The sequence below is a fragment of the Fistularia commersonii genome, chromosome 17, assembly GCF_037954325.1.
Source record: "Fistularia commersonii isolate RoL2024-O1a breed Wild chromosome 17, RoL_Fcom_v1.0, whole genome shotgun sequence".
NCBI lineage: Eukaryota > Metazoa > Chordata > Actinopteri > Syngnathiformes > Fistulariidae > Fistularia > Fistularia commersonii.
The window spans coordinates 14,408,381-14,436,029 of NC_141300.1; the positions used below are offsets into that span (position 1 = coordinate 14,408,381).

Below are 27,649 nucleotides of genomic sequence, written 5' to 3' on the forward strand. Positions count from 1 at the left end.
ATACTGCAACTTTGCTGTTATATTGCTTGGAAACCAAAGAACAGATACAATGACAGAGGCTTATCTTTTCTTAAATATTAAACAACCTTATATATTCATATATTTTCTTTTTTTTTAATGATATGACATTAAAAGAATAACAATTATCTGAATGAAACAAGTCATCTAATAGCCTTCATAGATAGGATAGGATAGGATAGGATAGGATAGGATAGGATAGGATAGGATGGGATAGGATGGGATAGGATGAGATGGGATGGGTGAAGATAAGATAAGATAAGATAAGATAAGATAAGATAAGATAAGATAAGATAAGATAAGATAAGATAAGATAAGATAAGATAAGATAAGATAAGATAAGATAGTGCTTTATTGATTCCCATTGGCCAAATTCGAGTGTGCAGGAGCACAGGGCAAGAGGACATGTATGAAAAAGGACCAAGACAATAAACAGTGACGAGTTGTAGATAGTGGCCAGTAAGTACAGACGTGACTCCATCAGGTCCGAGCAGTGTGCTGTCCAAACTGCTGTTGTCCAGCAGCTCCACAGCTCCACAGCACACACCCTGAGGACCCTGGGGCTGATGTTGGGAGGTGAGATGTTAATGGAGAGGGAAGCAGAAGCTACAGCAGAGGTGTGAATGGATGAAGAGGAGGGGGATGGGAGCCCACATCCACAGTCAAACTTCTTTTTCTGTGTTTTTTTTTTTTAAGTATTTCAGTATCAAACAAAATTCTCTGATAAAATCACTCCAACACAAAGCAAGTTGTATTCAAACATAAAATCATTTGTATCGGCACTTTGAAATATGACTTCATAAATATGTTTCTAGTTTGATAACATTTAAATCTGAGCTCTTTTTCCCCCTCTCAAATTCAAACATTTTTTATAACAAAGCTGAAACACATGCTTTGAATGTGAATGTGTCACCAGCTATCTTTAAAATGTAATTTTACGTTTACATCCAGAAAATATCTACATTTCAATATAATGGACGATTGCAACCAACTGCTTCAAAACAAAAAGATAAAAAATATGTGGAGAATAAAAACAACTGAAGTAAGGAAGAAATAGGTGCCAAATAAAAGTGGACACTAAATTATCAGGATGCATTTTAACCAATTCAAGTATAACAATGGCGTTTCCTGCGTGCATTGAGATTTTTTTTGCACTCTGGTGCAATCGTGTATTTCCACGCTGGGTGACACTAGTGAGTAAAATGAACGCGATCACATGACTGCACGGCGAACAACATGTTGTGAAAATGGAGCCGCTGCTGCACAAACGGCTGTAAATCGATTTACACGAAAAAAAATGGGTTTTCAAGCTTGCGTGTAATTGAATTACACAACTATGGCAGGAGAAGTGCGAGCATTGCCTGCTTGGATGGCGAATACGGATCAGAAGGTGCAAGAAAAGGAGCCGTCAAAGAGCTTTAGGAAACGGAAAGCTTCAAGGTAGTTGTGAAAGGCTGGGGTTTAACTGTTTTATTTTTGATTTTGTTTTATTTTGTATGGTGACATCAGAAAGCATCTCATCTTTGTTTCAGGTCTGTTTTCTACTGTATGGACGAAAACGAGTTGCTGGAAGCTGCAGTTTCGTTTCTTACCGGCGGTGACTGCGGCTCCATAACCCTCCCGTTTGATCAAAAGGTTTTTCTGTATTAAAATGCAACTATTAATGTCAAAATAAATTAAAAATAATCAAATAAAACTGTGTATTCGCCTGCCACAGTATTCAAAACTTGATGATCACCCATCGTATCGTTACACGTGTATATACACTGCTCAAAAAAAATAAAGGGAACACTTAAAAAACACATTCTAGATCTAAATGAATGAAATATTCTTATGAAATACTTTGCTCTTTACACAGTTGAATGTGCTGACAACAAAATCACACAAAAATGATCAATGGAAATCAAATGTATCAACCCATGGAGGTCTGGATTAGGAATCACACTCAAAATTAAAGTGTAAAAACAAACTCCAGGCTGATCCAACTTTGATGTAATGTCCTTAAAACAAGTCAAAATGAATCTGTGTTGCTTCCTGAGTGGACGCTATGATTTCACAGAAGTGTGATTGACTTGGAGTTACATTGTGTTGTTCAAGTGTTCCCTTTATTTTTTTGAGCAGTATACTTTGGATTAAAAAAAGAAATTATGTGAAAAATTGTAGATAAAATTTCTTTTTTTTTTTTCTCCCCCTCATCATCATCAGGTTGAAGAAGAAGTCGAAGAAGAAGCAGCAGCAGATTCCGGCATAAAGAAATTAGAGGACGCCATCGCCACAAATGAGACTTCAGAGAGCTTGACTCCTGTTTCTGAATCAGACTTGGACATTTCAGAGGTGGAAACTTTGCCGTACATCGATATATCTTTGCCGGAAAGGTGTAAAGGTCAGAGGTTCATGTCTGAAGAGCTTCACGGCAGCTCAGTGGACGCTGGCCTGCGGCCGGAGAAAGCCGGGGTGTTTTCGCAAACACCCAAAAATGTAGACAAGGATGACGACCTCCAGTTTGTCCGTGAAATTTTTTTCACTCGATAAAAGAATTCTTCCTTTTCTTTGAGTCAAATGTAAAGTAAGACCAACGGTCTTGATTCTGTTTCTCTGAAGTATTTCCCTCAAAAAGCATCTTTTTATATAGCTTAAGATGTTTCTGTCACCAGTATTAAATCAGCGCACGTCGGCTCCACTTCATTTCTATAGCTTTGCTAAAGACGTCGATCAGAGATTAATTTTCATTTACTTGAAATGTATTATCCAAGTCCAGACATTTCCATATTGAAGTGAAATTTTGATTTAACGTGACATCACCAAATTACTTATAGTTGTAAATTCAGACAAGTACAAAGACTGAAAAGACCTGTCTTTCAGTTTTGTACAAATCTTCCAGCAAAATGATACATTAATCAAATCGGGAAAAACAAAACAAAACAATAGTTTCTAAATAATTCAGTGAAATTCACTGTCTAGGGTTTGGTTCCGAGATGATCCATAAAGAAATAAAATAAATCAATAAAAACCCCGGTTTGTATGTTTTCCCCGTGTTCTTCCCTCAGTCCAAAAACATGCAGGGGGTTAATTCAAAAAAAAAATCTGAAAATTGTGTCTCATATACTTATGTGTGAATGGCTGTCTGTGGATGTTGCCATAGCAACCCAGGGTGTACCCCACCTCTTGCCCGATAGCAGCTGAGACAGGCTGCCTTAAGTAGGATAAGAGATGGATACTGGATAGATTAGCAGGAATAAATTAAGTTACTTGTACTAAAAGCACCATATCTCAGAAAGTCATCTTTTGAGATTTTTGATTTGGTTTCTTATCTGAACCGTCGATATTCAAAATAGCATAATCTGCACCAACATATGTGGGTAGGGACAATAAACGCATGTGCAAAATACCGCTGAAATGAACCTTTATAGGAGGGCTGGAGGAAAACCGAAGAGAAGATTTCTGGACGTAGCGAGAGAGGCTATGAAGTTAGTTGGTGTGAGAGAGGAGGATTCAGAGAATAGGGTTAGATGGAGAAGGTTGATTCGCTGTGGCGACCCCTGAAGGGAAAAGCCGAAAGGAAAAGAAGAAGATTAATGGTTTTAAAAAAAAAAACAAAGTTTCCAGAGTAAGTATTTTTTTCCTTGCTGCATCGACGTCTTCACAAAAAGCTGCACGTCTCCCACGTCACATCCATCTTGGCCAAACCAAAAAATGGAACGCAAGTCCGGGCAACTGCAATAATAGTTCTGCCAAATATTGCGATATTTGTTTCTTACGACAGATTTGTGGTCTGCGGACGTTGGGATTGAAATGGGTAACTGTCACCTTAAATGAAATCCCCCAACCCCCAAAACAATCAATCGCTAACATATGTCGGCCATTTCTATCGCGTACTTTAAAAGATGCAACAGCTGCACGACCTACATAGAGAGGTGTTCCCTCCAGGAATCGAACGTTCGTCCTGAAAATTTTAATCTCGAACATCTAAGTTGGAACAGCTGAAAGTGAGCTAAGTGTCGCCAGCTAAGAATTAACACTCTTAGAAACTTGGATTTTGAAACCCCCTTTCAGTCCATGTGCAGAGGAGGGATAGTGAATATATCGGTGGACGGATGCTGGAAATGGCAAGGCAGGAGGTCTAAAGTAGCATTTTACATCCAGCCCGTTTTGCTGTTTTATCCGGCCCGCAAAACAATTTTCTTTGAATGTTTTAATAGGTATCTTCAATCAATATTGAATTTAGAGACTCCTTATTTTTTCCTTTTTGTTTAATTTTGTACGGATGATTACATACAAAATTATGTCGGTACCTTTATATGATCAGTAATGATTTTAATGTTGAAACAAAATGTGCCAAAAAATGTAATATTTCAATTTAATTTTTTAATTTTGTTCAATTTACATGCTACCTAGTTGGCCCGTGCATATAAATTAAAAAAGAAATGTGGCTGCCAGCCAAAATAATTTATACGTTTATATGATCATTAATGATTTTAATGTTGAAATAAAATGCCAAAAAATTGTAATATTTCAATTAAATTTTTCATTTTGTTCAATTTACATGCTACCTAGTTGGCCCGTGCATAAAAATTAAAAAAGAAATTTGGCTGCCAGCCAAAATAATTTATACGTTTATATGATCATTAATGATTTTAATGTTGAAATAAAATGCCAAAAAATTGTAATATTTCAATTAAATTTTTCATTTTGTTCAATTTACATGCTACCTAGTTTGCCCATGCATAAAAATTTTAAAAAGAAATGTGGCTGTCAGCCAAAATAATCTATACATTTATATGATCATTAATTTTTTCAATGTTGAAATAAAATGTGCTAAAAAAAATTTAACATTTCAATTAAATTTGTCATTTTGTTCAATCTACATGCTACCTAGTTGGCCCGTGCATACATATTATGAAGAAATATGGACGTCCAGCCAAAATAATTTATACATTTATATGATCATTAATGAGTTTAATGTTGAAATAAAATACCAAACAATTTTAGTATTCAAATTAAGTTTTTCATCTTGTTCAATTTACATGCTATTTAGTTGGCCCGTGCATCAAAATTAAAAAAGAAACGTGTCGCATCAGCCAAAATAATTGCCCACCCCTGATTTAAAGGAAGACCAAAGAGAAGATTTATGGACGCAGTGAGAGAGGATAGGAAGTTAGTCGGTGTGAGAGAGGAAGATACAAAGAATAGGATTAGATGGAGAAGGCTGATTCCCTGTGAGGACCCCTGAAGGGAAAAACCCAAAGAAAAAAAAAAAGAAAATTTGCAGCACGCTGAAATAAGGAATAAAAAAAAGTGAAAGGTCTCAGAAAAGTTGCACGACTTGGAATAATTAAAAAAAAAAAAAAAAACAATCCCGTGCATCTGAAAATATTAGTGTCCGGTTTCCGCTCAGTGCGCGTTCCCGCCCGTAGGAGCCGCGCACGGGCACGTTTTTTTTTTTTGTTCTTTTTTTTTTTTTTACACGACCCGCGTCCCCGCCAGCACACGCAGTTTGACGTGCGGACTTCACTGAGCCCAACTCGACTATCTGCCATTCCGTCTGCTTTTTACTGCGCTGCAGAAAAGGTTGAGAAAGGTCGGTTTACTCGCCGGTTACGGTAATGTTTTTAAATGCGCAAATTCAATCTGCTCATTTACGTGTTCGTGCATTCTAGGTACTTTTTATTGGTTTATTAAAAAAAAAAAGAAGGGAGGAAGAAGGGGAGGCGGGGTCGCCTGCCGGAGTTTCTTTGTTCTGTCTGGTTTGATCATCAATTAATGAGAAGGCATCGTTTATATCTATTATAAATTTGAAAAGTTTTCACATCGTCTTAGAAAATTTGGATAAATAGTTGGATCAGCCTGATGTTGATTTATGATCAACGTGGGATTAAACAAGGTGTGACTGATAATTGTTGTTTGTAATACTGGGGGATATCAATCACAAGTGTTAATTTTGTTGTCATGTTCAGGCGGTTATTAGTCATCGAATGACTTGCAATGACCCGCCCGTTTCCATTTCACGTCTGAAGTTGTGCGCATTTGTTTTTTCATGAAATTGCGACATGTTTGCGTTTCGTGGAAAAACAAATATACAGATGCCCTAAATAGGATTTATACTCCCTGGGAAACTTGATCATCCCGAGTTTCGAGACAGTGTCGCACATGCAGTGAGGGTTAGACACCAGAGTACATAATGTACCAAAAAACTGCAGCTTGGATGTGTCCTGTCCAAAGAGTTCATTCAATTTTGCAGAACGAGAAGTGACGTTGAAATTAGTTTATTGTTAACCTCGAACGTTGCACACGTCTGTGTTTGAAAAAAAAAAAAAAAATGCATCACGTCGATGGTGACTGGAAACCCCTGATGCTTCTGTCTCAGTTGTACAAATAGACATAATTTTATTTAGTTTCTCCAGATCATTTTATACTGCTGCAATAACAAAAAAGATTATCTCCCTGACTGAATGCTCAAGTTTTTTCCACACTGAACGTCTCTCTACAGGCTAACCATGGGAAATAAGTTCAGCAGAAGACGAGAAACTCCAGTAAACAGCGCAGAGGGTGGCGCCTCCGAACAGAAGGCCATCAAGGAGCCAGAGACAGCACAGCCAGAAGTCTCTGGGACGACCCAGACTAATGACGAGCCCGAAGTGGTCATTGGGGAGACTGAGATGCCAGTGGCGCGTTTGCCCAGCGAGCCTTGTGTGTCAGAGTGCAAAGCCACAGAGGCTCCTGATGCCTCGGCCCCACCGGGAGATGCTGAACCAGAACCTGTGGCAAAAGAATCTCCCGCTGAAACAGAACCTGTGGTCTCAGTCGGCCAGACCGAAGCTCCAGAGCCAACTCCCCAAGAAGAACCTACCCCGTCTCCCGAGGCCGTGGTTGAAGCTGATCCCGAACCAGCTCCCGCTGAGGCCCTGGAGAAGGATATAGAGCTTCTTACCCAGGAGTCCATTCCCATACCTGGGATTTCTTCACCCTCCTCAGATGATCCGGGTGCACCTGATGTCACCACAGAACTTGTGGACACCCTCCCCTCCTCAGCTGCTATTCCAGAGCCAATCAAAACAGAAGAATCTGTCAACATCACAGAGCCTGAGGGATCCCAAGGCCCTGCCGAGAGTTTGATGCCGGAGCAGGAAAAAGCTGAAGACATGTCGGAATCTCTGGAAAAGCCCCTGGAAGAAGAGGCTGCAGGGGATTTGGAGAAGCAAGCCGGTGATCTCACTGAGGACCGCGTAAGTGGACTCCTAGCGGACTTGGAGCTGACAGGAAATGATGTGGTTGCTGAGCTCATTGAAAGTGGTGTCAGGATCTCTGATGACACCGACATAGTAGATATAAGCGCCTCTACTGACCTGATGTGATCCATTAAAGGGGATTCACTTTGGATATTTTTCTGTAAGATCCCTTTCAAGAATTCTGAATAAAACAAGACTTTCTTTTAGGAGATGCCCTAATAAAGGCAGATAGTTTCACCCTCAAGTTGTTGTCGAGATACGAACGGCGCTCCGTTTCAGATTTTTTCAAGTGGGTTTGAGAAACTGACGTTTCAGGCCAAAAAAAGGTTTCATGTTATTCTGTCCAAAAGGAAAGCTTTCTAATGAGTACAAACCACTCAAATTCCATGCAAAATGACAGGCAAGGGACACAAGCAATGCAACTTAAGATGAGATACTGTATATAAACCACACTTAAAACAGGACACACATTTATATAAGTGATGTATGTATGCCGATCCATATTTGTGTTTGGAATCCCTTAAGTACTTAAACCAATATGATCATTGTCTTTTTTTTTTCATAAAATAAAGGGGTAAGGTATTCAAACTCTAACTGTGGCTTGACTATAATAAACTATTTCTCATGTTGGGACCAGGCTTGGCTTTTTTTATTTTTTCTTCTGGAAAAAAGGGTTGGTTGCATGTAAGAAAAAGTATGCATAGATTGATATGCATGTAAAGTAGCCGTATGCTCATTACTCTCAATGTTTTCCTTTAGCCAAGTATAGATAATGGTTCTGCAAGAAAATGCAGAAAGCAAAGCCAACTCTGCAACATGTATGGGACACAGCACATATGTGGAAATCGAATTCCAGTCAGCACAGCTCAGATTGAATAAAAGACAGTGCCTTCTCAGTCTCATGGGAGTGGAGGAGGGAGGAGGAGGAGGGACGAGGCCACATTCTTTCCAGGGGAAGGTTGTTTTTTGGGGGGCCTGGGTCAAAAGTCTTCAGCGTAACTGTCCTAGCCCATGAGAAATCTGCGTCTTACATGCCTCTCCCACCACTCTCCTTGCCCTGGCTGAGCCGCTATCTCATCATCTTGACAAATAAGTCGATGGATTGGTATGACAGGCCACGGCGGCCGAAATTAAACTAAGATTAGAAAAAAAAAACTAACTAATTCAATCGGATGGCTACAACATGAAAGGAAGCCTGGTATGCAAGTTCTTCATTTGACCACAGCAACTTTCACAAGAAGATGATGTGCCACAACGTCAATCCATGATCACATTTGTAACCCTTGGGCAACTGAGTCTCAACCTGACACAAACAGACAACTTCTTCAGAAACAAAACCACTGGATACAAATGTATCCACATAAGGAGAGATTTTGGTCTTCGGACAGTGATCTCAGGAAAATTTAAGGTCAAAGACTTGACTGCTTGATCCTCCCTGGGAATAGATAATCAGTATGATTTGCACTATTTGTGATTCCTGTCATACCAGAGGCATCCAGCTCAATAAACAAAGCTACTGGGCCACAGTTGGTCTCCATTTCCTGTTTCTCAGTGGACTCTCTGATGACCAAAGCAGAAAAAAAACCCTAAGAAAATAGAACTTGGTATTTGCTTCCATATAATTGCTTGTCAAAGAAACAATACAAATGTTATGAATTGCTCTTTTGGAGTTCGTTACAGATAACCATTGAACTATTGAACCAACAAGAACCACTTACCTAACACGAGACAAAAGACTGTATAAAAAAATCCCAGTTGAACTGGAGAAAGGACACCTTACAGCTTATTGTTTTGTTCCATTTAATGTCAACCAAAATATTTTTTTCTATATGTAAGAATTGTTGATTCTCTTTTTCTGTATTTTCTTCTACAGGGGTAACTACAAGTACAAATTTGAGAATACAACTCTTAACAATACAAAAACTGTGAGATTAATCCATATGAGTCACTTCATGTTTTGGCACAGGACTTTTGACCTTTGATTATTGAGATAAAATCATATTTGTTAACATCCAATTTCTCTAGTATTTTCTAAATTGTTGATCAGACCAAAATAAACCTAATTTTTAGTGTTTTGAGATGTTGAACAAGGAAAGAAAAGGAATAAGACACCCTCAACAAAATTATGCTGACTAAAGCAAAGCAGTTTCAGTTGGATTCATCCCAAATCCGGCATAGTTTATGCTCTACCAATGCACAGACAGTGCTATAATTTGTTTCACGACAAATGTCATCCTTGGATTTCCGAAGGCAAATTAAATCTGGAGACAGCCAGGAAAGCAAGTTCACTGCCATTGGACAGGTAGTGTGAAAGACAAGTAGGCTGGAAACATCCTTTATCAGCAAGTAGATAGGAAACATTTCTTGGCCATATAAAATACATTTCAACATAAAAATTAAATGGCTGCAATATATGCTCGGAACAGATTTTTTAGACTATTTTATGAGATTATACTTATCGGAAATGCTCCAAAAGAACTGTCTTTGTGACTTCAACTGTGCAATTTTGCATCTATGACTTTCATATGCATCCAAAATTGGTAAGAAAAACACATTTTTTGGACATTCTTGTCAACACATGGCTAAAAACATTTAAACCAACGGGTAACAAAGTGTGAAAAATGACATGTTAATCTTTTAGGGAATTGTCATTCCTGCAGGATTTTAGCTGATCCTGAATACTGTGTCCTCTTCTTTCTGGAAGAACAAATAACACTATACAGGTTTGCATGTGTACTGTATGTCACGTTTGTTTTTCACTCAAAAACATGGGTGAACTGACATAATGTACAGAGAAACAGAAAGCTACTCAAAGTCATACACTAACTATGATGACAAAAAAGTGGGAGAAGCATCGCTGATCAGAAAGGGGCGTAGCCTTCTATTACATAATTTAGGAGGGAGACGATGTACTGGAAGAAAAATTTTGAGTGCCAACTACTTCACATAAAGTGAGACTTGAAACATGCAATTGGCTGAATAATATAGCAATACACAGACTCAGGATGAGAGTGAAGAGAGAATGATCCCGGATGGGATTCACGAGCAAGCTTTCATACGCACTATGTCTCAGGGTATGGGAAATAATATAACGAAAGGTGGACAAGCATGAGGTGGCAGGCAAACATAGTCACATACACATATATGACTAGTGAATCTTTTCACAATATAGGCAATATGGTGTTCAACATAAAATAACAAAATGGAACACTCTCAGTGTTCCTTTCCTGCTACAGGTCACTGACATAGCACAAAAGCAACAGAACACACCCACTCGTTCTCTCTTACAGTGTTATACAGAGAGGCGACAGCTTTATACAGCTGTGCTGCTCTGAACCAGCTTTGGCCTGCGTTGTGAGAATACTGGCTGCAGTTCAACATTCTTTCTGTTCTTTGGTTTGCCTGTTGCCAAAAACCCACAACAGCTCCAATCACTGGCTCTCAGCACAGCAATGAAGCAATGACAGTCCCACAAACCTCAAGTCATCCAGTGCAACTGAATACAAAAAAATAACTAGATGAGCCTGTTCTGGCGAATGAATGCCTACATTTGGCATTATAAGTAACATAATCAACATTGTAGATTATGCCATACATACACTACAGTGACAAAGTGATAGCATGATACAGTTTGGTGTCCAGTAAACTGTCACATACGTACCAGCTGTGACGTAAGAAGAAGTGAATGTCTGTGATTTTGCCCGATTGCACAGAGGGGTTAAGGTCATGCCTGTATTCAAGACATTAAAGTTACACATCTACAATGACTTAACATAATTCAAATGAATAACATTTGGGATGTGTATTTACTATAGTTTGGTTTACAACGGGTTCATATGTGCTTTCAACGAAATGTTTTGTAACACACCGTGCTACATAATATTGCTTTTATCTGACTTAGTGTGTTACATATAGGGAGGTTCACCTGCATAAGCCTTGAGCTATTTACGTATATAAACATTCAATAACATGCTGTGTGAGTCTTACCAGTGAGCCAGCCATGCTCCGCTCGGCCATGTTTCACTTGCCCAGATCTTTTACATATGGGAGTTAAGCCAAACCCTTTTAAAAAGACCATAAATTGGAGAATGTATAAACAAAAGTCAATTACAGTTATGTGAGTTTTCATTGAGGTTTAAGGTGAAAAATTTTCAAAGTAATAGATAAATAAAATGAAATGTATTGTTTAATGAAAGGCTCATTACGAGCTAAAATATTCCACTATACTTAATTAACTCAAGATTGGTAGGTTTCTATAATTATCTTGAACAAGGCAATGTAATCATAGTAATGTGTTTCAAAATACAACCATTCATGGCAATTAAAGTTAACAATGTAAGTTAACGGATACATGGTCTCCTAAAGGTGAACTGTGTGTAGTTGAAAAACAAAGGATGCCCTTGCTATACCTCAATAAAATAATTGAAACTTCTAAATCAAAAGTCTCCCACCCTTCAAGCTCTCCCAATTTCTCTGCAGGTCTGCAGTGGGCTCAGTTGCATGGTTTTGGTCAGCCTGTTCCACAGTTTTGCCTGAGTACACTTTCTGGAGCAGATGGTGGCAATTGCAACCTCTAAATCGGTCACTTGCCTCTTGAAGTACCGTGTGCATGTCACATATCTGATTGCAGCAGAGCAGGAGCGACGTGAAAGTACGACTTGTCACTTCCTCAAAATGCGACACACAACCTGAGAACGCATGAGAGGAGAACTACTCTACGTGAATGTTCTCTTAACTGCTTAAAACCAAAGTTACACCATCAGAAGTAGTTTGGGACCCTACAGACTCTAAGAAACACTTATAGAGCACTTACAATATCAATTTCAACTACCTACACTGTTCAGCTGATAGGCGGATTGTCAGAATGGGAAGACATTTAAAAATATGTTGCTACATTTACAATGTGAAGTAACATACTGTTTACTGTTTAGATCCAAAATTACTGGTTCCAATCAAGCACAAAAGTGGTGTTCTCTGTTCCTCTGGCGCATTTGATCACTCAAGAGTAATTTGTCATTGGAGAGTGAAAAATATTCTGAGCATTGGCTTCATCTTCACTTACCTGCACATCGATCGCAACTTTGGATCACTTTACTAGCCTCGCTGTGCTGAAATTCTATACATAACAAAATGTCACTTGAAGAAACTACATTGCAACAACACACATGTACTGGAATAAATATTCAAGAGTTATAAAGTTATGATAGTATAAGCAGAGTGTGAAATTATCTCACTTCCTTCTTCAGTGTCATTTATTTCTTTTTTTACACACTTCCACTGGTATTCTGGGGTCTTGAAAAGTTGACTACAAATAAGAAAAAAATAAAAGCAACTATGGAGGACTTTATTTGAACTTCTCTGAAACAACAAGCACCACCTTGGAACTCTACTGACCTGTTTGCCAAATGACAGTCTCTGCCGCCATCTAGTGAATGGACACTTGAAACCCCTTGATATCCAGCAGCATTGCCCTGTGAATACACATTCCATCTACTGATGTAAGCGTTCTCTCTCAGACTATTGAATACGGAGCTCGCATTATCAAGCTGACTAATATTCACCCCCTCACTAACACAGTTGGCAGTCTGAAGCTCAATGCATGTTTTACAGCATATTTCTTTCTGCTTAAAACAGCTTTCCTGTTTCACATTTGATGATACATCCTGAGACAGAGATGGTTGGCCAGGCAAAGGGTGTAAATCTTCTTGTCCATCCTCAGTCTCCAAAAAAATGAATAAACAAAGAGCATAAGTCACATGATATAAAATCACCAGATAATGAGTGGGAACGGATGTCTGACTTTTGCCTGTCTTTTGTCAACTTGATAAATCCTGTGCAAAAACTCCCTGGCAGAGCTCTTGAAGCTTTCTATATTGGGCAACACATCTTCAAATTCCTCATTTCTTGCTCTCAGACCAGACACTCCCAAGGACATGGCTTCAAAGAGAGAAACGAATGACTACGACAATCTCGACAATAAATCCCGGAATACTATTATATGCACTTTAGTAAATGAAGAGTTTGTCTGAGCATTTGACATCTAAAGCACTAATATAGAGACACATAATAAGCTTTGTCCATTACACAAAATGAAAATCTGCACTGTTTCTTTAAACTCAAATTCATTAAAATAATTGTTTTGTAACTGGATTAGATATGAGAGCCACAATGTATTTTAATGTCATGAGAAACAAAAAGTTTAGCTATGAAATAATGTTCTTTAAGTGTGACTTAATGATAATACATTCAATCTAAAAGACCGCGACCGCTTTTGCAATTCTTTGTTATGCTACATCAACACACTGGGGAAAAAATAGAACAAAGCAGGTCAAGGCATAAGCCAGGTATTAAATTTTGAATCCATTATATAGAAAGACACTATGAATAACAAACTATCAGACATTTTGCAAAGGTGTTTTGGATCGTGTACAATGGTACTGATGAACCAGCAACAAGTCAGCACAGCTTTTACTTACTGGCCTGTTTGCAGCTCTGTAATATAAATGTAGCTGCCTTCCTGACTTCCTCATTTGTATCCTCCGTGAGTAACATTATGATAAGTGGCAGACCTCCACACTGAACCAGCTGGGACTGGTGTGCTTCTGCAGACAGGAAAAAACACACTTGTGTAAAAAATAAAACAAATGGTGAGTGCTGAGGTTGCATGTTCAAGGGAAGGAAGTAAATCAAAGTCTATAAAATGCTTAACACAGAAACTAGCAGAGGACTCCAACAGTTGCAGAACATATTTGAAAGGTACATCATATTATGCCTGTGGTTTACCAGAGGCGTGAGTGCAGTGGCCTATTGTGAGTAAAACAGTGAGCCTGTCTTCATAGTCAAGGCTTGAGCTGGACAGAAGGGAGAGGAGGTAGACAACTACACCATAGTGAGATAAATCTGAGGCCAGAATTGCTATAAAAAAAAAAGAGAGAAATATAGTTTGGTTGGTTCAATTAACTTTTCATGTACATGTGCTTCTGAGAGTGAGATGCACCATTGTCTGTGATGCAGGCAGACAGAGTCTTGGCTATTGTTAGAGACAGCTGACAGGACAACAAGCTATTGGCTCGAGTGGATAGACCAACCAGTGCACGAGTAAGAATTTCTAATCCCCCAGAGGCATGAAAATTCTCCTGAACAAAGGCTGCAAAAGAGTAAATAAATTGAAAGAGTTGCACATGACATATTTAGGAATAATGTTCATTAATAATGAATATAAAATTTCAATTTTTTTCCGGCTGGCTCAGTTTATTTCACCTATGATACTCACAGTTGTTGGCAACTGCCATAGCTATGAAGGAGCATATGGGTTGAAACATCTCACAGGAGGACAGAGAAATCCGCTGAAGCCAAATATTTATAGTGGGAAAGGCTTCCATACAGATACGCTGGCCTTCCTCTGGAATTCAAACAACACCAATAGTACAGCAAACCCATGCTTTTGAATCTTCAATTCGAATATCAATGCAATGCTAGCAGATATATTTCCGAGATTCAAGATGGAAGGGAAAGTTCTGCGGAATTAGACAGCTCAGTAGACAAATGTAATTAAAGTCATTACCATTCTGAGGGTTGTTGACACATCCACAAAGAGCACTTGACACAGACACCCAGAGCTGGTAGGTCTGTGTAGTATTATCTATCCTCATAGTGGCTTCTGTGGAGAGGGGGGAAATGCTCCTGCAAAAGCATGTAATATTAAATATTGAGTGATGTTCATTAAGAGCAGGTTTTTTTCAGACTCTTGAAAATTAAGTAAGAGACAGTGGCTATATATTCATTACAGAGTACTGAGCAAAGCAAATACCTAAAGATAGCCAGCAAAATGTCCAGGCAGCCAGTGGTTTGAGCTAAAGTCTGTCCTACTTCTGCAATAAAACAGTCAATTGACTATAAAGATCTGGTTAACAAAGCAGAACTACAAACTGGATTATCTTGAGGATGGATCTATGTTCCCAAACGAATTAACAGATAAAAGACAAGAGATAATGGTAAATTTGGTATATCTGAGGGAGCCCATCCCATATCTTTAACTGAGAAACCTTGATCTTACTGTTATTGGCTACCAACGCAGTGAGCAAATAGACAGAAACTCTCTTCATTGTCAGTGGTGTGTCCTCGTTCATCAGACAACCACCAAGGTCTACAAACGTCTCTTTTCTGCTCAACAAATTCTTGCAGGACACTAAAGGAAAGGATAGATAATCAATATGAAAATGATAAATGCGATGCAGTACAAAACAAAACATATCCCATATACAGAGATATGAATGCAATCTAGATTGATGCAAACAGATCAAACCAAAATCACATTTTGCATCTAAGGGCAAACATATATTATTCTGTATCATCTGACAAAGCAGGTAATGCCTTATTTAGTTTTAAATACCAAAATGCAAAATTACAGTGATTGATATCACACCCACCATTAAATATGGGATCATGATTAATACAAATTTTACTCTTTTGACAATTTACCACTATGGCATGACAGATCAAACATACTTTTATTGTTCTGAAAGCCAAAGGAAAGGCAAAACTTGCAGCATTTTAAGCATCTTCCTTTGAATACATTTACAAACCTACCATTGGCTTCTGCCAGAGCCCCGAGCACAAAGAGGAAAGTCTCCTTCACATCTGAATGAACGATACTAAATTTGGAGAGATTGTACATAAACGCCACACCTCCCATTTCTCTCAGCAGGTCCACGTTTTCCGCTGAAACATAGGCCATAGTTGGCACGTCAAGGCATTGGACAGAACCGACAGGACAGTACGGTCAAGAACAGGGGATGTGTGTCATAATTACCTCTTTTCTCACATATTGTGTGAATTGTCAGGAGGGCCTGTTTCTGTAATTCAGGGCACTTCATCTGATATTTCAGGCTCTTAAGCAGCAAACTGAGATCTGTTTTTGTGGCTGGAACAAATCCCACAGTATAGTAAGGTGCAACCTTTGCAGCAAAATAACAGAAATGATTGAATATGAAGAGTCAGCATCTCACTGTTCGAGTGGTTGGCGTTGAGCACCATCTCCTCCATTTTTCTGTTTAAATATCTTAAATTGTTTAAACCGTTGATTCCCGAGGGTTATTCAGGCAAAACCGTACTACAAAAAAAAAAAAAAAAGCGTGGGAAGTCAGTTACTGCGTCTTGCATTTTGTTTGACCAAGTTTATCATACTGCTATTTTAACATCAATTGGGTGGTTACCAAAACACACAATAAATAACGAAAAACAATATAACCACCGTGCTTTTCTAACACAAACCATTACTTTGACATAGCAAGCAGCTCCTCCAAAGTTTACTGCCCGTAGTTAGCTAACAGGTACATTGCAACACCGGGTCATTGACATAACCACTGTGCTCTTGTACGTATTTATTCATAAAATGTAATAGTAAGTACCAATAAGAGATGGTTATGATGCTATCACTAACACTGTTGTACTGTCACTACCTAAATTTTTGTGGTACTACCAATAACAGAACTAAGCTTCGCAGATAGTGGCGTCAACGAAGGTTGACAATCGCCGGAAAGTCCAATTTTTCAGGCAAGGAGAAGAACTGTCCTTATTTAAAAAAAAAAAACAAAAAAAACAAAAACAATTTACAGACATAGTTCTAAGCAGACCATATTTTGATTTCCGAAAAACAAGATCATCCGGCGACGCATTAAGACACTTCAATGATACCCGTTTACTCCTGCCTTCAATTATTTTGACATTTCTTTCTGGACTTGTTCATGTTAGTAGGTGCCTTGAGCTCTTATTTTGAAGGCTAAACAGGAAACGGAAGTGTGCTATGTGGGCGTTACTGGGTATTGATGGTGTGATGACAGAAGAAAATAATTAAGTCGGAGCGTTTAACCTTGAAAAACTAGTCTCCATGTTTGTCATTTTGTAGTTGTACGCAATATGGGTGACTTTCACAAACTTTCGGTGACATTATGTCCTAAAATGCAAATACATTCAAAGCGTGCCCCTTCTGTATAGCTAGAAAAATATGTTAATGCACAAAGTAATGCACAAAATCTGGAATGACATGATAGAAATAGTGCCTCTTAACCAAAATAATAGTTTTTTGTATCAACTCCTCCTGGAAAATAATGAAAATTAAATAAGGCCACTTCTGTATCGGAAAATCAATTTTCAATTATATTGTCCCATCTTTTAAATGTAATTCCATCACTGTAAGGCTGTGGCTCCATTACAAAAAAAAATAATTTTGGACTTCTTCCTCATCCTGTTTTTTTTTTTTTTTTTTTTAATTATTTATTTTTTTTTTTTTATGTATTATATTATTTGTTATATTTCCAAGAAATGGCTTTGCACTGTAATTGCAAAAATGGTTAGTGGGGATATTTTCATGGGCAAGTCATCTCTGAGACAACGTTTAAGCTTCAGCAGGGTAATGAGTGGTGGTTGGCTGATTGATCCAAATAAAATATTGATAGTATCGATACCAAATTCAGTATCAGACCAATGCTAGTGTGATGAGATCAATAGTATCTACAGTTTTGCTCTTGTAAGGACTGCTGAGGTTTCGTCAGAGGCGAGAGCCAGCCTGTCTCCATATTACTGAACAAACTTGCCAAAAAGTACCCGGCCAAGAGAATTCAAAAACAAGGGTAAGAATTCAAGAGAATTCAAAAACAAGACAGTTAGTGAAGCAGCTCTCTGAAAAAAGGTTAACATGATACTATTATGTCTTCAAAACCTTTGTTCTGCATAGGGCGGCTTCTTTTTCAACTAAAGGCTAAAGGCTCAACTAAAGGGGTTGTTTAGTTGTTTACACTTTAATTGCTTTTTTTACCTGTTATTGAACCAGAAAAGAAGTGTGAGACTTTTTGTTTTATTTTTGTATTGAATTCCCTGAAAACACATTGTACTTGAACAAAAATGTTTCAAACGATTTTAAATATTGACGGTAAAACGTCTGTTTAATGAGCAATAGCTACTGTTGGCCACAGCCACGCCATACAAGCCTGCAATACAACTGACTGTTCCCGCAGGTAAAAAAAAGAGAAAAAAAAAGCAAACAGAGTTCATTGCACCCCAAACCACACCCACAAAAATCCCAGCTACCCCAAAATCACACAGAAAACAAGCATCAACATTCGTGACCCGCTACAATATTTATCGTTGAGTGATTCTTTTGAACAACGTGTTTATTCAGGTATAAATATTTACAACATTTCTTTTTAATTGTTGTTTTATAGATTCTGAACACCATCTGTTTTTTTTTCTTTTTTATTGTTCGTAAAAAACACTGTTGCTTTGGTAGTGAAGTATTTTCCATTTACCTTTTAATTGGAATAGAATACGCTGATGTGACGTTTATTACCTCTTGTCTGTATTGAGTATTGTGGAGTTGCCCATAAGGCGGTCTCCTACCACCGGTACAGGTCTGTGAGTCGAAAGAAACAATAAATAACTTGTACAGTAATGTTTTTTTTTTTTTTTAAATGACCAAATTCTCTGTCACATCCGTCTATGACTCACTCTTGACGCATGTCAACGTGCTTGTCTCGGTCACGTGATACATTAACGCTATTATTAAACCCATAAGCTAATAAAATGAGTAACAAACAGACACATTTGGTAAGTTTCTTTGCAAAGAGGAAACGGCCCAGTGAGGAGGCAGGAGAAGAGTCTATGACCACTAAGGAAAATAAATTACCTTTCGCAGACAATACCAGGAGACTTAGGTTAAAATATGGATCTATCGCAACAGGTGATTCCCACGCACAAAGCCCACTCTGCATAATATGCGGCGATCGGCTTTCTAATGAGGTAATGAAGCCTTCAAAACTGCTTCGCCACTTGGAGACCAAGCACCCTGCATTAAAAAGCAAGCATTTGGGATATTTTGAAAGAAAAAAAACGTGAATAAGGACAGATGCTTCGGATGTCATTGCCTCCCACTAGCCCGAGATGAGACCGTCTCATTGGAGAGAAACAAGCTCAGACCTCATAGCATTATGGTGAGTTGTATTTTTCATGTATTTTATATTTGTTTTGTGGCGTATCTTATTTTGAAGGCATGTTTAAGCGTTACTGTAGCGACCGGAGAGCGTTGGGGGGTGGAGATGATGTTACTCTTATGTCGTTGGCGCATGTCAGGAGGACGCTGCTAATAAAGTTACATACAAGTACACAGTGGATCCACGTTTATTATTATATTTACAAAATACCACAGTTTTGTGCCGGTTCTATAATTTTATTTTGTTGTATTTACCCGCCACACCTTAAAGGCTGGTCCGTGAAAATATTGTCTGCCATTAAACCGGTCCGTCGCACAAAAAAGGTTGGGGACCGCTGCCTTAAGGGTTTCATCGGACGCTAAGCTAGTACCATAATATTCTATACAAAGCGTCTCTCAATTTAAGCTCACTTGTCCCGTGTAAAACAGAAAATCGTATATTTTGACATCAGACCTCACCATGTCTACTTATGATCCGGCTTCATTGTTTGCATGCTGTCTATTAGACTACCAACGATCCTTGAATGTCTTAAGAACTTTATTGACCCGCAAACGAACGTTGGTGGAACGTTTGGTGGAACGTTTGGTGGAACGTCAGTGGAACGTCAGTGGAACGTCAGACGTTTCGCGACGTCGCCACTTTGATGCCAGTCGATGCGTTTCCTTTTTTGAGACCGTTCCACCATCAACTTAAACAAGGTTCTATATTTTATTTTGTTTTTTGTTTTTTTTTCCGGTATCATCCACATCATTTAACTCGGACATTGTGTCAGTTTGTGTGCAAATATTCCTTCAAAGTATATGATACTCAACAACGTCAATGGTATGATCATGAAACTAGCTAATGTGGTCGTGAATGGTACAATTTATGTTAGCTTAAATCAGTGAATATTTTCTTATGAATCTTGCTTGCGGCATCTTTATCTACTTGGATTGTTTTTATGTCATTCATAGACATCGAAATGTATAAGGGCTTCTTTTCCTTTTGGCCTTCCCCACCTGGGGTCGCCACTGCGAATCAACCTTCTCCATCTAACGTTATTCTCTGTATCCTCCTCTCTCACACCAGCTAACTTCATGTTTTCGTTCACTGCATCCATAAATCTTCTCTTCGGTCTTCCTCTAGACCTCCTGCCTGGCAGCTCCAATTCCAGCATCCGTCCACCAATATATTCACTATCTCTCCTCTGTACATGACGGAACCATCTCAGTCTGGCTTCTCTGACCTTCTCTCCAAAACATCTAACATGTGCTGTCACGCTGACAGACTCATTCCTGATCCTATCTGTCCTGGTCTCCCCCAAAGAGAACCTCAACATCTTCATCTCTGCGACCTCTAGCTCTGCCTCGTCAATGTTCCTGTTTCTAAACCATACAGCATCGCTGGTCTCTCCACTGTCTTGTCCAACTTTCCTTTGATTCTGGCTGATAATCATCAATCGCATAGTACCCCTGACACTTATCTCCACCTATTCCAACCTGCTTGAACCCCTTTCTTTACCTCTTTTCCACACTCTTGCTCTGGACTGTTGACCCCAGTACTTGAAATCCTCCCAACCTCTTGAACTCAACTTCCTGTAGCCTCACCGTTCCACCCAGGTTCCTCGCTTTCACACACATATATTGGGACCCCAGAAATGTCTGTATGTGTGTGTTTGTGTATATGCCAGCATCCTTCATGTCCCCCACTGGTCTCAATTTTTCAACCATTGTTTTTCCAGTATTCTCTTCGTGTGGTGCTTCCTACTCCTCTCCTGAGACCAGTCCACTATTGTGTCTTATCATGGAGCAGCTCCAGAAGAACTCAACGGTGTAACAATTGTAAAGATTCAAGGCATCTATCAACTCGTCAGGATCTAGACGTCAAGCTCAGCAGAGTTCAGATTAACAACATTCTGCGATCGAATGAGCAGGTAAGGGGTCATGTATGTTGATTGTGCTTTGACCACCATAAGCAGATGGCTACAGGAAGTAATGTCAAAGTAATAAAACTGTTTCCTTGGATTAGTAGTGTATAGGGTTAATGCTCGATTACCACTTTCTGTATCTGTGTTTAGATTGTGAGTTTACCACAGTATGATGCTAAAAGATTCAACCCTGTCAGAAAGTTTGAAAGCAACCAGCTGGCTGCCAATACACCAAATGAGGATCGTCGCAGTGCAGCTACTTTATTACAAGTATGCCTCTTTCTCCTATCCTCAGTTTTCAGCTCTACATCTTGTTCTTCACACACTCTAATATTTTCTATTTTCTCTAGGCAGAGGGCATGCTTTTTGGAGTGTTTGATGGACATGGGGGCTGGGCTTGTGCGCAGGCTGTTAGTGAGCGCTTGTTATACTATATTGCAATTGCCATGATGCCAAAACAGAGCCTGGAAGACCTTGAGAAGTGTATGACGTATGGCAGACCTGTTCCACCTATCTTACAGTGGTACAAACATCATGCAGACTTCAGTTATCGAGATTCTGCCTCACTCTACAGCAACCAACTCAGACTTTTCTGGCAGGATTTACTTGGCAGTGAGGAACACAGTGAAGGCATGAGGTATGTAAAAAGTGTTGGGTCAAATCCAACATTTTGTGTTGTGTTTATATACTCCAAGGGTAGTTTTGTCAAAATATATTCTTTATGGCATAATTTGAAAAATAGACAAATGTCAACAATGATGTAGCAGATTTGCAGTGTAAGCAAGTGTAACCATAGTAGTGAGAAATTAAATCCTTCTTGAATTTTTTCTTGAAAGTCATTTTTTTTTGTTTTTTTCTTGTCTTTGGAAGCACTAATAGACAGTTTTTTGTTGTTGCCTTACTACTGCCTACTTTACATATGGTAATTGATGGGATATAGTTACATATAGTAATTGACATGGACCTTATGTATTTTCTGTTTACATGCTTCTGTTTTGATACATTATTTTCTAGTGCTTGGGATGCCCTGGATCGTGCATTTAAACGTCTCGATGCGGATATATCCCTAGAGGCTCAAGTTCCTCTCTCAGATGACCTGATGAAAAGCTCAGCAATCCAGGTAATTACGTGACATTTCCTTAGTTCCTACACATTTTCCACTGTAATCATTTGTTGATTTACTTTTGTTAATTTCTGTCAAGGTTGCATTTTCTGGTTGCGCCGCTTGTGTGGCTCATATTGGCAAAGATAGGATCCACGTGGCAAATGCTGGCGATTGCAGAGCAGTGTTAGGGGTTCAAGAAGATGACGGGTCATGGAGTGCATTTCCCCTTTCCAAAGATCACAACTTCCAGAACCAGGCTGAGGTAGAACGAATAAAGTCCCAGCACCCGCCATCAGAAAGAAGCACAGTGGTCACAGACAACAGACTTCTTGGGGTGAGAGGTCTTTTGTGGAGTTATACATAGAAGGCACTGTTTATTGAAACACACTCTTCAACTGTTATCACGTAATTTTGTCATGTTTTCAGGTTTTGATGCCTCTGCGTGCCTTTGGTGATATGAGATTCAAGTGGAGCCATGAATTGCAGCAGAGCATCTTAGCTAGCCTGGAATCAGGAGCTGACCATGACTCCCTCAACCTGTACCACTACATGCCCCCTTGTTATCTTAGTCCACCGTACCTCGATGTGGCCCCTGAGATCACGAATCACAGACTGAGACCTCAGGACCGCTTTCTTATTCTCGGCACTGATGGCCTGTGGGATGAATTAAGGAATGAGGAGGCTGTGCGGCTTGTAGGGGAGCATCTGAGTGGGATTCACAGACAGGTACGACGGTCGAGTGACCGTATATATGTTGTTCCCTTTTAAGGCACATCTTTTTTTTTCGCAAAGCTAACCTAACAGATAATATCTGTCGATGTCAAGGAGGTGGGTATTTCTATCTTGATGCCATAGTTGATTTTTCAAATTCTGTCTTAATTGCAGGCTCCTCTGTCTCAGTCTGAAAGGCAACTGAAATTAGGTCAGATGCATGAACTCTTGGTAAAACGTCAGGCCCGTGCTTTACCTGCTCTTGACAACAACGTGGCCACACACCTCATCAGACATGCTGTTGGAACTGGGGAATATGGAGAACTGTGCCAGGATAGACTGGCATCGATGCTTGCTCTGCCCGAAGACCTGGCACGAATGTATAGGGACGATATTACAGCAACTGTGATATATCTGAACTCTGATCATGCTGGACCTCAGCGCAGCTAACAGAAGGTTAGGTTGGCAAGGGTCTTTTTGGTTCACAATCAACATTTGTGCTTGTTTTGGGAGATTTTTGTCATCATAGCAACGTGTTAAAAAAGTATGTGGACAGTTTGTTGTTGAAATGAATTTTGCATTCTTGTATTGTGTATAAACTGTTCAAGACTACGACATGATGAAATGGAGTTTGCCATCCTGTGTTGTTTACTAGCTTTATTGTGCACTTCACATAAGTCACATTTTGACATATGTTATTTATCAGATCAAATCACCATTATGTGAGTAAGTGGTGTATGAAATATCTGTCCAAACACAACCTTTCTGTAAATAACAGGAGCTGCTGTTGACGATGTCCTAAACTACATGCCTTTTATGCTTAGAAATGGAAAATGACTTGAGAACTGTGCAGCCATTTATTTTGTTCAGAATTTCATTTTCTGTGTAACCAACATGCCTGGCTTGATGTAAATTGTAATACATGATGTATGATCTCTACAATATATGCTTGTAAGATTTTTTAAATAGATCAATAGAAGAGATGTAAATAAACTACGGGCAAATTACATTATTTACATTTTCCCAGTGTTTTGTGACTGGATTACACAAGGCATCATGAATTTTGTTTTCATAAATAAAGCAAGAGTGGCTTAATTACTACAGTTTATAGGTTTTTTCAACATGAAAAAAATAAAGTATTTCAAGATAAGTTTAAGTGGTCCTCGATGCTACGAAGTCAAGATCCTGAACTAAAAAGCATTAAGTTATTTGGTTTGTGTTCATAGGGAAGCAGAATTCACACTATGCATTAAAGATTTAAACTTGAATTTTAAGAGCAACTGGTACAGAATGACATCACCAAAGAGGGTTTCATAAAAAAACTGGGTAGGATGCTGTTAGGGATCTTCAAGTGATGTGTGAACATGTCTGCCCACGACCAGAAAAATTTAATATCCATGTTATTTTCCTTTCCTTGATAAAATTCTGAATATCCATCCATCATCTGAGGTGCTCTGAAATTTTTCTAAATTTTTCAAAAGTTTTCTAAAAATGCAGATGAGGAATGAGAAATTTTGAATTCAATTTTTTTTTTTTTTGCCAGGTTTTTCTTTATATATATATATTCACTAAAACTAAATATTACTCTGCAACTGACTTTTTTTTTCTCCCACAGGGCTTGTTAGTCATCACTTGGTCAGGAATCTCCTCTCACTGTCTGAGTACTGCAACCACAAGAGGAGAACAAATTCAGGTAAATTACAAAGTTAAACCAGAAATGGAATACTGTTTATAAATCTGGTTGCTTTACACCTTGATTCCAACAGAGTTGCACAGAACTGCGATAGCCCCCAACCATCAACTTTCTGTCTCTGTCTAGCATTTTAAAATGTACAAAAAGAGAATGGGTTATTCCAGCTAATGGGTTTCCAGAGAGAGGTTCTTTTCCAAAATTCATGGTGAAGGTAAATACAGCAGTCATAAATACTGGCAATTCCTTTGTGTACATTTTTACTAAATGGATGCACAGAAAAATTGAGTTAAATGTTCTAACAGCGGTTTAGATTAAATCAGGCAATGATAACAAAGTGGCAGTAACCTACAAAACTTACTGGACCAGGGCTGACCCGCCTCCTGAGGGGAAGAGAGAAAACAAATATTTTACTCGACAAAAATACTTTAAAATGGCTTATATAATATGCCCTAAAATTTTTAGCTTTTTGGAAAATTTTTACTTGTGTGTGTTGCGGTTTTGGGCCCATGCACTGCATGAGGGTGTCAAGACTGAAGAGTCAATGGAGCTCATCATCAACGTCAAGCATCAGAATGACAAAATTCACACAGGCATCTTTCTACAGCAAGTGAATAAGAGCGCAGCTGTCGGTAAGAGAAATGTTTTACAAAATGAATATAGTCTTCTGTTCTTCACCCTGACCTCTATTCCTAAATTCCAATTACGTAACAGGGGACATTGTCATGAGGATAACAGCTAAGGATAAAGATGTTCCACACACATATAATGCAATGATTAGGTGTTGGATACAGCCTAAGATTCCTGAAGTACCCATAAAGGATCTTTTAGCAGAAAACCCAGTGAGTAGAATCATCACTGTTAAGACAGAAAAAACTGGACCGAGCAGGAACATTAATGCACAATGTAAGCACTGCTCTTCCTATCTTAGGACTTCCTCCTTTGTCATCGTTGCAGTTTACCTTACTATTAGACTCTACCTGAGTACAAGTTGATCATGAAGGGCCTAACAGCAACATGCACTGCTGCCGTCACTGTCAGTGACAGCAACGACAACACGCCGTAATTCATAATCACATCTGCGAGGTTACAATGTCAAATACTTAGAGGTGGTGAAGATGAGTTGGGATCTTCAGCTGCCAACACTGTAAACTGTAAACTCAATAATCGAAGGCAACAAGGGAAAACATTTAAACGTCAGCACTGGACACACCTTACTGTCCAACGAGCATACAAGTCATCGTACGCCCTTTGTCTTGCCTTTGCTACCTCTATCTTAACCTTATGTAAGGTAAAGATACTTTGGTCGAGGCAATACCTCCCTGTACTCCTGTCTATTCTCTTGATGAATATTGGTACTTTTTCTCATTCTTTACCTCACATGCTTAACTTTGAGAGCTGGATTTTGAGACCTTTCTCGTCTTTACTTTATTGGTGGTTGTGACAAAAGAGGAGGCATGTTCTGGACTGGTTATTACCTCAGCAGGCACTGTAATTGTTACTGTCACAGACAAGAATGAGGCTCCTATTTTCAGTCCAGCAGAAATCCACAAAATCATTTTAGATGAGCAGTCTGTGGGAAGTTCAGTGGTTGACCCACAATTTATATGCCCAGACAAATGTCAACACTTTCTTAGTTTGTTTCTGCATATTGATTTTTGCAAACCTTGGATTATCTTGTTTTGAAGGTATGAATTGCATAATGACACTGACAGGTGACTATCTCTTGATATAAAAATACTAGATCCATTGAAGTTAAAAGGAGTATGGTCAACACGGTCATCATTTTGGTGCATGTCAGTAATTATTAAAATTAAAATTCTCATCTAATGAAACAACTACCACACACTTTCTACCTCTCCTGATGTATTACACTTTGTTTTTTTCGTGCCTCCAGATACTGTCCCAGCTACAGTTACTGTTACTCTGGAATCAGAATCAACAGGACCATTAGTATCAATTCTACAAGTAAGAGACAAAATGTGTTGAAACCTTGCAAATTCTTAGATTATTGCATTTTGTTAGCTTTACAAATGCAGCCTCAGGGGGGCACAAACCAGTGGGTTTTTAAACTGTTTGTGAGCCTGAATAAGTGCAGAGGGTTCTGCAAACTAAATAGGCAAATCGAACTTACGCCCGTCCTACCGCTTGGGTTAACAGTGACCTCTATTGGTGCCGATAACCTACAGGGTACCGGTGGAAATTGGGCTACTGTGGATCAGAGAAGTAGGAAGTAGGAACTAGGAAGCTGTGTTCGGAAGCACAGAGAGAAGAGGAAAGACAAGGGTTTGGGATTGAGAGTAGAAACTTTGAATATTAGGGCAACAGCAGGAAAAGCTAGATTGTTGTTTGACATGATAGACCGGGTCGAAAATGAACACGGCTAGAAGCAATGCAGAATACGGTGACCTGTTTGTGAGTCTAAAAAGGCTTCAGTGGACAAAGTGAAAATCCGTCAAACACCCTTTGTTAAGGGTGAAACGGTTTCTGTCATTAACAGTTTGTGTCTGTTGGATGTCTCACATTGGATGTTCAGAGGAATACTACAAAACTAAAGGGAGATCATTCATTTTTATCTTATTATTTTGCATTGTGGTTTGCATTGGCTCTAGACAGATTATACTTTTGATGGGTTTGAACTTCTTCGGCCTATTTCTCGGATTCTTTGCTCTACTAACCTTTAGTCTGACCTTTCAGACTAACCTTTCTGTTGCACTGAAAATACACCCAACTTGTAGTGCCACCATTGAGTCAAAAGTAGAAATACTCACAAAATTAAAAGTCCTCCAAAAATCTTTCAATCACATTTCTTGCAAAAAAAATAACTTCTTTCTTGAATTAATGTGGTTGCAATTGTATCTGGCTGTGTGATGTCATTTCTTTCTGATCTGCAAGTCCTGATCATTTCACCCCATTTGACTTTTTGGCGCCAGTTTGTTGGTTTGTTGGAGAAGCCTGCGTCGCCACAGTCCTCCGCAGAATCAAGCACACTCCTGCATCCCACAG

General features: G+C 38.9%; 5 protein-coding genes across 8 annotated transcripts; 4 read left to right on the top strand and 1 right to left on the bottom strand.

Moving 5' to 3' along the window:
• Positions 1 to 1,239: 1,239 nt before the first annotated feature.
• LOC147225301 (uncharacterized) lies at positions 1,240 to 3,038 on the top strand. The gene is made up of 3 exons (XM_086163545.1): positions 1,240 to 1,458; positions 1,551 to 1,653; positions 2,224 to 3,038. Exons 1-3 carry the CDS (start codon positions 1,355 to 1,357, stop codon positions 2,548 to 2,550), a joined length of 534 nt encoding a protein of 177 aa, XP_086019671.1. The 5' UTR covers positions 1,240 to 1,354; the 3' UTR covers positions 2,551 to 3,038.
• Positions 3,039 to 5,140: 2,102 nt separating this feature from the next.
• On the top strand, positions 5,141 to 7,877 carry LOC147225302 (uncharacterized). Its single transcript, XM_086163544.1, has 2 exons — positions 5,141 to 5,596; positions 6,506 to 7,877. The coding sequence occupies exon 2, from the start codon at positions 6,513 to 6,515 to the stop codon at positions 7,368 to 7,370; it is 858 nt and encodes a 285-aa protein (XP_086019670.1). The 5' UTR covers positions 5,141 to 5,596; positions 6,506 to 6,512; the 3' UTR covers positions 7,371 to 7,877.
• Positions 7,878 to 8,939: 1,062 nt separating this feature from the next.
• Positions 8,940 to 18,603, bottom strand: terb1 (telomere repeat binding bouquet formation protein 1). Its single transcript, XM_086163691.1, has 17 exons — positions 18,551 to 18,603; positions 16,253 to 16,356; positions 16,057 to 16,167; positions 15,834 to 15,965; positions 15,301 to 15,432; positions 15,055 to 15,115; positions 14,809 to 14,927; positions 14,518 to 14,646; positions 14,242 to 14,391; positions 14,028 to 14,159; positions 13,721 to 13,846; positions 12,639 to 12,715; positions 12,498 to 12,549; positions 11,696 to 11,932; positions 11,232 to 11,306; positions 10,906 to 10,974; positions 8,940 to 9,941 (listed from the first exon to the last, which is right to left on the bottom strand). The coding sequence occupies exons 2-17, from the start codon at positions 16,287 to 16,289 to the stop codon at positions 9,874 to 9,876; spliced, it is 1,707 nt and encodes a 568-aa protein (XP_086019817.1). The 5' UTR covers positions 16,290 to 16,356; positions 18,551 to 18,603; the 3' UTR covers positions 8,940 to 9,873.
• A 489-nt stretch (positions 18,604 to 19,092) lies between these two features.
• pdp2 (putative pyruvate dehydrogenase phosphatase isoenzyme 2) lies at positions 19,093 to 24,051 on the top strand. 4 transcript variants are annotated; one of them, XM_086162768.1, is made up of 9 exons: positions 19,093 to 19,231; positions 20,952 to 21,143; positions 21,288 to 21,407; positions 21,488 to 21,547; positions 21,659 to 21,774; positions 22,152 to 22,257; positions 22,340 to 22,576; positions 22,669 to 22,968; positions 23,128 to 24,051. In XM_086162768.1, the coding sequence occupies exons 1-9, from the start codon at positions 19,229 to 19,231 to the stop codon at positions 23,401 to 23,403; spliced, it is 1,410 nt and encodes a 469-aa protein (XP_086018894.1). In that variant the 5' UTR covers positions 19,093 to 19,228; the 3' UTR covers positions 23,404 to 24,051. The 4 variants fall into 4 exon arrangements, with proteins under 4 accessions (XP_086018894.1, XP_086018892.1, XP_086018895.1 ...); XM_086162766.1 differs by having other exon boundaries at positions 21,488 to 21,774; XM_086162769.1 differs by lacking the exon at positions 19,093 to 19,231 and adding an exon at positions 19,876 to 19,929 and having other exon boundaries at positions 21,488 to 21,774.
• Positions 24,052 to 25,187: 1,136 nt separating this feature from the next.
• Positions 25,188 to 25,709, top strand: LOC147225305 (cadherin-2-like). Its single transcript, XM_086163693.1, has 3 exons — positions 25,188 to 25,275; positions 25,358 to 25,485; positions 25,617 to 25,709. The coding sequence occupies exons 1-3, from the start codon at positions 25,188 to 25,190 to the stop codon at positions 25,707 to 25,709; spliced, it is 309 nt and encodes a 102-aa protein (XP_086019819.1).
• The last annotated feature ends 1,940 nt before the right edge of the window (positions 25,710 to 27,649 follow it).